This window comes from Sphaeramia orbicularis, chromosome 10, assembly GCF_902148855.1.
Source record: "Sphaeramia orbicularis chromosome 10, fSphaOr1.1, whole genome shotgun sequence".
NCBI classification, from domain to species: domain Eukaryota; kingdom Metazoa; phylum Chordata; class Actinopteri; order Kurtiformes; family Apogonidae; genus Sphaeramia; species Sphaeramia orbicularis.
In genome coordinates this window covers 20,888,046-20,898,741 of record NC_043966.1, presented here as the reverse complement: position 1 = coordinate 20,898,741, position 10,696 = coordinate 20,888,046, and the positions used below count along the sequence as shown (strand labels likewise).

General features: G+C 37.8%; 1 protein-coding gene across 1 annotated transcript; it reads left to right on the top strand.

Moving 5' to 3' along the window:
* Positions 1-941: 941 nt before the first annotated feature.
* Positions 942-10,419, top strand: gla (galactosidase, alpha). The gene is made up of 7 exons (XM_030145806.1): positions 942-1,200; positions 3,929-4,103; positions 4,918-5,092; positions 5,887-5,978; positions 6,154-6,315; positions 8,869-9,066; positions 9,607-10,419. The coding sequence occupies exons 1-7, from the start codon at positions 1,040-1,042 to the stop codon at positions 9,928-9,930; spliced, it is 1,287 nt and encodes a 428-aa protein (XP_030001666.1). The 5' UTR covers positions 942-1,039; the 3' UTR covers positions 9,931-10,419.
* The last annotated feature ends 277 nt before the right edge of the window (positions 10,420-10,696 follow it).

Sequence of the window (10,696 nt, the reverse complement as noted above, 5' to 3'; positions counted from 1 at the left end):
CCATCTCTGTTATTTAACTTATAAAGCATACATTCAAACGAAACAGCCTTTATCATCATATTTACTCACTCTCTAAACTGTGGGGCTTTAGGGGTCTTCCAGTGTTTAAGAATAATCCTAGCTGCCACTGAGAGCCTAACCATGTAAACAGAAAATTTCCCTTTTGATGTGTTAGCTGGCTGTCCTTTATCACCTAGTAAACACAGTCTTGGACAGAATGGCACAGTTCTTTCTAACCTGTCACTTAAAATATGTACAACCACAATTTAAAATTTCTAAAGGAAAGATAAGTTAAAAAAAAAAAAAAAAAAAAAAAAAGAAGAAGAAAAGAAAGGAAGAAAAAAGTCACTTTGATCTGTTATGTGCCTCATGTTGTAACTTTATTCTGTTTGGTATCTTAAGTTTTGTTTCCTCATTCCTTTATCATTTACACTTATATTCTATGTTTCTATTATTATTATTTGTTTATTCTAGTATTCTGTAGGTGCTGTACACATGACAAAACTTACAATAAAACTGACTTTGACTTTAAGTGGAATTTTAAAATTTGCCTTTTACTAAATGTTTTGTGTCTTTGTAGATCCTCTGTGAACTGTATGTTGTAATGTGCATGTGTAAATGAGAAGCTGAGACATAATATTGTTAAAATAGCACTTTTACTTTCGTTTACTAAAAGAAAATTTAGAGTTATGAGTTATTTTGCTATTATTTTACTGGTGCTGTATGGCCCCTTAACTAAAATTACTTTGACACTCTTGATGAGGTCTCTCTATCATTTATTTCCTCGTCACCTGATTTCTCTTTCACCTGGTTCTGTGGTAAACCTTGGCTCTTCCTCAATGCTAGCTTCCTGCTTTGCAGAGTGGTGACGCTATTGGACAGTTACAGACGCATTTTAATTCTATTGGTCCAGAGTTCTGTCAATCAAAGGTGGGCGGGCCGAACGCTTCAAACATGAGGAAATGGGTTAGTTTGGGAAACAGGTGTCGTTTACTGTGAACGTGTGCGTTAGGTTCGAGTTAAAGCAGTGGAACTAATAATGTGGGGGGTCGTGTGTGTGTTCGGGTTCGTTGTGGTCATGAGCCACGCTGCTGAAGCCTTGGACAATGGTCTGGCTCTGAAACCCACCATGGGCTGGCTGCACTGGGAGAGGTTCATGTGTAATACCGACTGTGACAGAGACCCCGACAACTGCATCAGGTAAGACTCATGGAAGCTGTTAACAGGCGGTGATAAGGCTCAGGCTGACACTTAATAAACCAGGTAGGATATAAAACAGCCTGGCCGGCCATTCACATCCTCCTCCTCCTCTGAAGACACAAATCTTTGGTCCAAAACCCACAAAAGTCATCGGATGTACAGATCCAGTTCATCAGGTTTCACAGCTCAACTCATCCATCAAGACATTTTACAGCAAGTCACAAGACTAAGTGAAAGCAAAACATTACAGTGTTGTAGCCGTGAAAACTAACAATAAGCCACGTTAAATGCAGATAATTTTATTGTAAATATTTTATTATTGAACCCATAACTGAGAGACAGCTACATTATGTAATGCACAGTAATGATTATGAGAATAGGACCATGTGATTGTAACAAACAGACCCATGATAACATCACCTGATCACAGTTTTATTTGGTTTGAAACCTCCAGAGGTATGTAATAATCTTTTACTTTTAGAGTAGAGGATACATACAATCAGAACAATATAACAAGTACAGGAAAACAACACACGGAGAACAAAAGTGCAATAGGTGCCAGAGTGACTAAAAACAGAGGCTGTGGGTTTATATGAAACCAACAATTAAGATAAGAAATAAGGAATTTAAATACATATAAAAATACAACTGTTGTATTACATTTGTAAGGCTATTCTGATTTTAGTACTGACACTGATACCCTCAATACAGGATCCTAAAGGATTTGTTTTCTGAGCTAATAACATAAAAAGAAAACATTACACATTACAATACAAATGCTTGGTTTTATGTCTTTGTTCATCTCAAAGCATTTTCATGACACATAAATCTATTTTTAGTTTGTTTTGTTTTATTTCAGTCTGAAGAACAAACACAGTCCACAGATCCATCTAATCCATAGATCCAACAATCACTCCATGAAACAAAAATTTATAATACAAACTTCACTAATTACATAATTAATTTATACAGTCAGACTGAAAAGGAGTAGGCTGAAGCTTTCTGCTTATTTTGCCTACCCTTTATACATCATCTTACAGCACGTCCTCAACTTTAACAACCTCAGCATATTCATACAGACGATGACAACAATATGAATTTATTAGGAGTTTAACGCCTTGATGTTCTGTTTCAGCTTGGCTTTTCAGAATCAGAATTGTCTTTATTTGCTAAGTACGTAAACATACAAGGAGTTCATTGCTGGTAGATGTTGTCTCAGTAGTAAATTATTAAAACATAATGTAAGAAAAGTGAAATAAGAAATAAAACTATACACATATAAACTATGACAATAAAGACACTGTGTCAACATATATACAGTTATAGAGCCATAGTTTGTATATTTTTTTAGGTTGTCAGTTAACATAATATTATTAAGAGAACTGTATAAAAGCTGAATGTGTGCTGTATGCACTGGCACCAGTGAGATTTACTCCCTAGGCACCAAAATGTGGTATAAACAACAAAATATTTTCATATACAGGGTGGGGAAGCAAAATTTACAATATTTTGAGGCAGGGATTGAAAGACAGTGTATGACCAATTAGTTTATTGAAAGTCATGAGAATTTATTTGCCACAAGAAAATTTACATAATAGAAAATGTTTTTATTCTATGTGTCCTCCTTCTTTCTCAATAACTGCCTTCACACGCTTCCTGAAACTTGCGCAAGTGTTCCTCAAATATTCGGGTGACAACTTCTCCCATTCTTCTTTAATAGTATCTTCCAGACTTTCTTGTAATAGTTTTGCTCATAGTCATTCTCTTCTTTCCATTATAAACAGTCTTTCTGGACATTCCAACTATTTTTGAAATCTCCTTTGGTGTGACGAGTGCATTCAGCAAATCACACACTGTTTGACGTTTGCTTTCCTGATTACTCATATGGGCAAAAGTTTCTGAAAAGGTATGGATAATAGTGTTAGGTATGATTATGACACCAATATATGTTTGGTTTCAAAACAATTGACGTAGTGCCTGCTGAGAAAAAACAACTAAATGTTCATTGTAAATTTTGCTTCCCCACCCTGTAAACACATACAAGGAGTTCATTGCTGGTAGATGTTGTCTCTGTAGTAAATTATAAAAACATAGTGTAAGAAAAGTGAAATAAGAAATAAAACTATACACATATAAACTCTATGACAACAAAGACACTGTGTCAACATATATACAGTTATAGAGCCATAGTTTGTGCACTTTTTTAGGTTGTCTGTTAACATAATATTATTAAGAGAACTGTATAAAAGCTGAATGTGTGCTGTATGCACTGGCACCAATGAGATTTACTCCTTAGGCACCAAAATGTGGTATAAACAACAAAATATTTTCATATAGGTTCCCTAATTCTTCATCTCGATGCTCTCTAAGCTTAGTCAGTGTTGTTCAGTCCTCAGCCCTAGTCAGACATGTAGACAATTGTTCTTGAATAATCTGTTTAGTTTTATTTTGGCAACCTCTGTGATGAGAATTAAAAACCATAAAGCCCTTTCTCCCAGGCCATAGCAGATCAATTTTCCCAGAATTACCAGGTCGACAAAGTGTTCAGTTTGCCAAATGTCAGCCTACTGGTGGGATTGTTCTTGTATTATATTCCTGGATGACATACAACAGCAGAAATGGCATTCACTGCTCCTTTAGCGTGTACTTGTTTCTGCTGTATGACATTGAATGCTGGCATCTAACTGATAATATCAGCCCCGCCTGTCTCCTCCTGTCGCCCTGGCAGTGAGCGTCTGTACATGCAGATGGCAGATGTGATGGTGAAGGAGGGCTGGAAAGACGCTGGGTACGAGTACGTCTGCATAGATGACTGCTGGCCATCTCACCAGCGTGATGCCCAGGGCCGCCTGCAGGCAGACCCCAACAGATTCCCAGGGGGCATCAAGAAACTGGCCGACTATGTGAGTTGTTATCAGACAGACTTAAAATGTGGGTGTGAATGTCGTATTAACGCTATAATGCTTCCATCAACATCAAAGAAAGGCATAGATTCACAGAGACTTTAGAAAGCAGCTGCATAAAATAACAGTATGAGATAAGGATAGGGCTGGTTTTATTTATGTATAGTTCCCACTCCTTGGCTGCTTTATGAATGATATACTGTTACATAATTGTAAACTATCTTTAACAGTTTCCCACAGATAGGATGCAGTGGTATCAAGTCCGTGGTGCAATGCGCATAACTTTTGACAAATAAAAAGTTTGGGTACTCCTGCTTAATAACTCCAGAAGTAAAAGTGATTACACAGTCAGATTACTTATTCATTATACATCCATCCGAGCCGACCTGCAATTATTTACATAATGAAGGGGAAGGCACCAGATGTGGAAACAGGTCTCAGATTTCATACTGGTAGAAATTCATCACCTGGCACCGAGGGAGAGATACGTAGGCATATATTGTCTCAGGTAGGCGTGTGCTGCCTTTCACCTCACCAGAGCCGTTTCCAGTTTTTTTAAGTTGGCGACCACTGTGACAGGCCGACTTCTAACCCAGTCTTCATTTATACAGAAGCAGCACAGGCAGCTAAAAAGTGACGTTCACAAGGAGAGGGATATATTTAGCCCCCCCATCAGTCAGAATTGTGTTTTCTATTAGGAGTATGAAGTGGTTATCTGTGTAATGTTGCCATCTACTGGTGACTGGATGCATTAGCAGCGCCAGACAAAAAAATGCAGTTTGTCAGGGAAGTAAAAATGAACTTCCCTTTTCAGGTTCATTCTAAAGGACTGAAGCTGGGAATCTATGCAGATGTGGGGAAAAAGACCTGTGCTGGATACCCTGGTAGTTTTGGTTACTACGAGACAGATGCTCAGACTTTTGCAGACTGGGGTGTGGATCTGCTGAAATATGATGGCTGCTATTTAGACTGGCAGCTGCTTGGAGAAGGTGAGTATAATTCACTAACGAACATGGTAGTACTAATCAACACATAAACTATCAGTTTAGTCCCCGGTTGATGTTATATACTGTTTTTTTTTGTATTAATGCTATGCTTTAAAACTCCATCCATTACAACTTGAAGATTAGTTAAAAGCATCTGTCTCACTGTCAGCTGTCCTTTTCCTTAAAAGTAAAGCAGGATAAATTTATGGAAATGTGGTCAGAATGGATTGTATATATCACCCCATTGAGGCCAGATTTAACTTAACTGGAAATGACGAGTTATATTTGTACTGGTTGAATGTAATGGAGTTGAAAGTTGTGTGGATTTTGAAATAAGAATAGTGAAAATAAGGGGGAAAATGTGACATCTTTTTGTTCTAATGAATGTTATTTAATTTAAATATATATATATATATATAAAAAGGGGAAGACAGAGGACTTATATGGAATGTGTTCATGGTAAATTTCATATTTTATCATTGTTGATTTTTCAGATATGATACACAAATGTGCTTAGTTTTTTTTGTTTTGCTCTGTTGTAAAGTGTTTCCCCAAACGAAAAAATAAAATAAAAAAACAACAACAAAAAAACAACTGGATCCAAATAATTAATTAATAAATAGATAGATAGATAGATAGATAGATAGATAGATAGATAGATAGATAGATAGATAGATAGATAGATAGATAGAAACTTTATCATATTAGCACAAGGCATCAACATGATGAAATTCAAAGGATTATTTAGGTTCAGGCATGGTATAATATAGGCTGTAATATTGTATTCTGTTTTTAAGGATATATAAACATGTCAAAAGCCCTGAACAAAACTGGAAAAAGCATCCTGTACTCCTGTGAGTGGCCTTTGTATGAGTGGCCGTTCCACCAGGTGAGAGTCTGTTTTCATGTACCTTCATATCCTCATCAAATAAAGTCAAATATTAAGTAATTCTCCAAAATCCAAACCACATTTAATGTTCCACTCACATTAAAAGCAAAATAACAAGATATGAATTGCTTGTTAATAATTAATTGAGTGAATTTTTTCTTTTTTTTGCCTGCAGCCTAACTACACAGCCATCCGTGAGACCTGTAACCACTGGCGTAACTTTGCTGACGTGTACGACTCATGGAGCAGCATCAAGACCATCTTGGACTGGAGCGCTGATCATCAAGACATCATCGTCCCCGCAGCCGGACCTGGGGGATGGAATGACCCCGATATGGTACTCTACTCTGCTCAAACTCCTCACTTGTCTTCATGATGCTAAACTAAACATAGAACAGTAGCTCTATCTGAACCAGAACTGACACTGGTTTCTTGATATTTAAACCAAGGAGATTCAGAGCAGTACTTACCAGACTTCTGTTATTCTGAATAGACTTTAGGTTCTGAGGTGCTTGTACTTTGAGTATTCCCATTTTATGCAGCTACTTTTCAGATAACAGTCTTTCCAATTCCAGTCCAGTGAAAACCACTCATGTCCCAGTGGGTTGAGTTTGAATTCAACAATCAAGTGTTGGATTGACGCAACTCTGCTTCTTAAAAAGTATTGTGGTTTTTGCTAATTAATGCATTTTATGTCTGAAAACAAATCTGATTTTTCTGAGGTAAAAGTTGAGTTTTTAGAAATGCATGTGGCACATATGACAATTTTTGATAAATCTACCCTATAATACAGGGTGACACAAAAAAACAGGAACTTTTTAACAATCCAATAAAACCAAGAGTGATGGAAGAAAAATATTTTATTCATAGTAATTGAAACCTTAAAACATGCCATTTAAGAAACAATGATGGAATTTTCATTTTTTAAAAATTACTTCCTGTAGATGGCGACCTCCTGTACGAATGCATTCTTGAAATCTGCTGTTGAGATTCCTCATTGACCGCTGCAACATCTCAGCTGGGATACTGTGAATTTCATCCTGAATTCTCTGTTTTAACTCATCCAGAGTTCTTGGTCGAGTCGTGTACACTTTACTCTTGAGATAGCCCCACAAGAAAAAAATCACAAACGGGCAAATCTGGCGATCTAGGGGGCCAGGGAACGTTACCGAATCTTGAGATCACACGGTTACCGAACAATTCTCGCACAGCCGCCAATGGTTACTAAAATGGGGGTGTGTTTACTTGCTCAAGGTCACTGTCTCGCAGTGCTGCCACTTGCTCATGTCTGTCAATACGCACTTCAAAAATTCCCGTTTTTTTGGGTCACCCTGTAATTTTTAAAAAATGAAAATTCCATCATTGTTTCTTAAATGGCATGTTTTAAGGTTTCAGTTACTATGAATAAAATATTTTTCTTCCATCACTCTTGGTTTTATTGGATTGTTAAAAAGTTCCCGTTTTTTTTGTGTCACCCTGTATAAAGTAACCTTAAACATCTACAGCAGTAAAATGCAACTTACCCATAAAAGCGGTTGTATCTGTTATTGACACTAGCGGCATTGTACCCGTGGTGCCATTGTACGATAGCATGAGAGACTCAAATCACCCAGCATACCTCACAACATTTGAATACGGACATAAAATGGTGCCTAGTAGATAGTCAGATAATGTTTCTATTCATTTGGCGAGTTTGGTGGTGATCGGGCCTGTGAAGGCTGAGGAAAACCCATACAAACGCCTTCCTGTGCTGCAACATCAATCAGACGGACAGAGAACGTGCATTATGTAGTAGGATTCCAAAACAGCCACAGTAAAACCACAGATCACCTCTGTTTTCTGTACAGTTTGTGTTTGTCAGTAGCTGCATTAAAGATCTGTTTGGAATCGTCCAAATAAGGTCAGAACTGTCACAGTTTAGTCTGAGCTGTGGATCTACAAACAGTGAACTTAACAAAAATAATAACCTCACATAATAACTTTATACCTTCATAAGCCTCATAATCAGACTCACCTGTGTAGAAGAAGCTGAAATTTCACCATCAAACTTCAAAACTCTATTCTAAACAATCTACCAATACTTCTTGGTAATTCTTTAATATTTGAAAATAGAAAAACTACAATCCTGCAGCTTTAATGCAGCAGTAAGGTTAATACAAAACATATGTAAGTAAGTAAAGCTTTATTTATATAGCACTTTTTAAAACAACGTGTTACAAAGTGCTTCACATAAAGGGGAGATAGATCAAATCAAATTTTAAGCCAATTTACAGAAACCCAACAGAATCATCCAGGAGCAAACGCTTATGACTGGTGACAGTGGTGAGGAAAAACTTCCCTTTAACAGGCAGAAACCTCGAGCAGACCCAGAGTCCTGAACGATGGCCGTCTGCCTTGGCCAGTTGGGGTTAGAGCGAGAAAGTAAAGGTGGAGAAAAGAGAGCGATAGAGAGAGTGATAGAGAGAGAGAGAGAGAGACTGGGGGAGAGGGTGGAGAGGAGGGAGGTAGGTGGAGACACATGCACAGATAACCGAACTAGAACATGTATAGAACACTATAATAAACACTATCGTAATTATAAGGATAAGTGAGTGATGACGATAAAGGTGGAGAGAGGCAGGACCACAGCAGCAGGTCTAGAGATGATCTTAGGAAAACCTGTGAAGATCCAGGGAAAAACCGGTGATGATCCTGGGAATATGTGTAAAAGTAAAGCACTGACAGCAGCCTACCTACACTAACATGTTTTATTGTTTACATATATTTTTGCTTACTCTTGCTCTGAATGCAGAACTTGTGCTGTTTTCACGTTGCAGTATTAGTACATGTGCTTATTAAAAGGATCCGTTTACTTCCTTCACCACTGATATTTATGGGTTCATTCCTCTAGCTGGTGATTGGAAACTTTGGCCTGAGTCATGACCAGCAGGAGTCTCAGATGGCCTTATGGGCCATCATGGCAGCCCCTCTGCTCATGTCCAACGATCTGAGGGACATTTGTCCTCGGTCCAAGGAGCTGCTGCAGAACAAACACATTATAGCCATCAGCCAGGACCCTCTGGGCAAGCAGGGGTACCGCACTGCCAAGGTATGTGTGAGCACGAAAACCTTGTACAATGACTGCTGTTTGGAACACCAAAGGTTTGTGGTGCTATTTCTTTAGAAGTGCCAAGTCCTGTGCAGTCATCTTAGCACAATAGTGTTCACATCTTTATCATTTGACCACAGTGAAAGTGACATACGAGCTCGCTATGTTTATTTTAAATGTGAATGATAAAAACATACAGGTAGGAGCACTTTGTTTAGGTGTTATTAGTGTTTATTACATGTCATTATATGTAACATATTTATTGCTGCTATTATATATTACTACTAGTAATTCAAACGTGCTTGTACCTGTTTTTAACGACTGTTTTTTTATTATTTCCTTTTTTATCTTCTACTTTCCCTTATGTCTGTACATAGTGCTGAGCTGCTACTGGAACCTTAATTTCCCAGAGGGCTCTGCCCAAGGGAGCAGTAAAGTCTACATCTGAAGTCTAATCGAATGTCATGTCTAACAGTTTTAATTGTAACATTGCCTGTTATGGAAGAATAGGATTCATGATTACATGACTTGTTTTTCCAGATGGACAGTTTTGAAGTGTGGGAGAGGCCTCTGTCTGAGAAGCGACTTGCTGTGGCCATTCTGAACAAGCAGGAGATTGGTGGTCCTCGAGGGTATTTACTCGCTGCCATCCCTGGTTGGAAATTCTGCAACCCCAAGTGCAGCGTCATCCAGATCCTGCCTCAGTACAAGGACATGGGTGTTCAGCCAATACAGAGTGACATCATGGTTCACGTTAACCCTTCAGGCACCACTCTGTTGACCCTCACACCCACCAGCAGCAACACCACAGGGCTTCACTGGCAGGACATGTCCAACAAACGCAAACACACAACTGTCCTGTAGTGATGACGTGATTCACAATGATGGTTTATGCACTTTACAGCACTGAGTGAACAAGTTTAATCATTTTAACAATGGTATTGTGTATAATTTTTTTAAGTTTTACAGGAAATGCTCCAGATAAAACATTTATACATGTATTTTTTTATCATGTTGAAACACTTCAGTTGTTTGCACTCCATTGTACCGAATTGTCATATCTTACCTGTAGACAATAATATGCAAGATCTGCATTTAAAGTTGCATACAGGGGTCCCACAAGTTGAACTGAATGGTTTCCCTGATTATTCACATGCACAAAAGTATACTTGATCATTTTATGAAATCTAAATGGCAACATTTTTTCTGCAACTTTTATTCAAGTACTCAAAATGTTGAGTTAATTTATCTGAGGACTGTGTCAAAGATCCAAAATTGTGCTAATATACTACACTTCTGGTCAAATGAAAAGCCATACTTTAACCTCAACCCTAGATAAACCTATGGATGCCAATAAAGTCCTTACTGTGTACTTGTCTTATCTGCTCTGTATGAGTTTCATTATATGAAACTGGGATGAAAACGGTGACATTTGTTGAAGGATGTAGATGTTCTTATTGATACTCTTTCATAAATATTAGCATTAAAATGTAGATTTGCACTAAATTCTCCTCAGGGTAGAGTCTTAGAGAAGAAAGCAGGCACAGGATACGTTTGTCTTTTTCTCAGAATTCCAGATCTTCCAATCTGATGTGAATCAAGCATATCCACCACCTCTGTTTACTAGAAA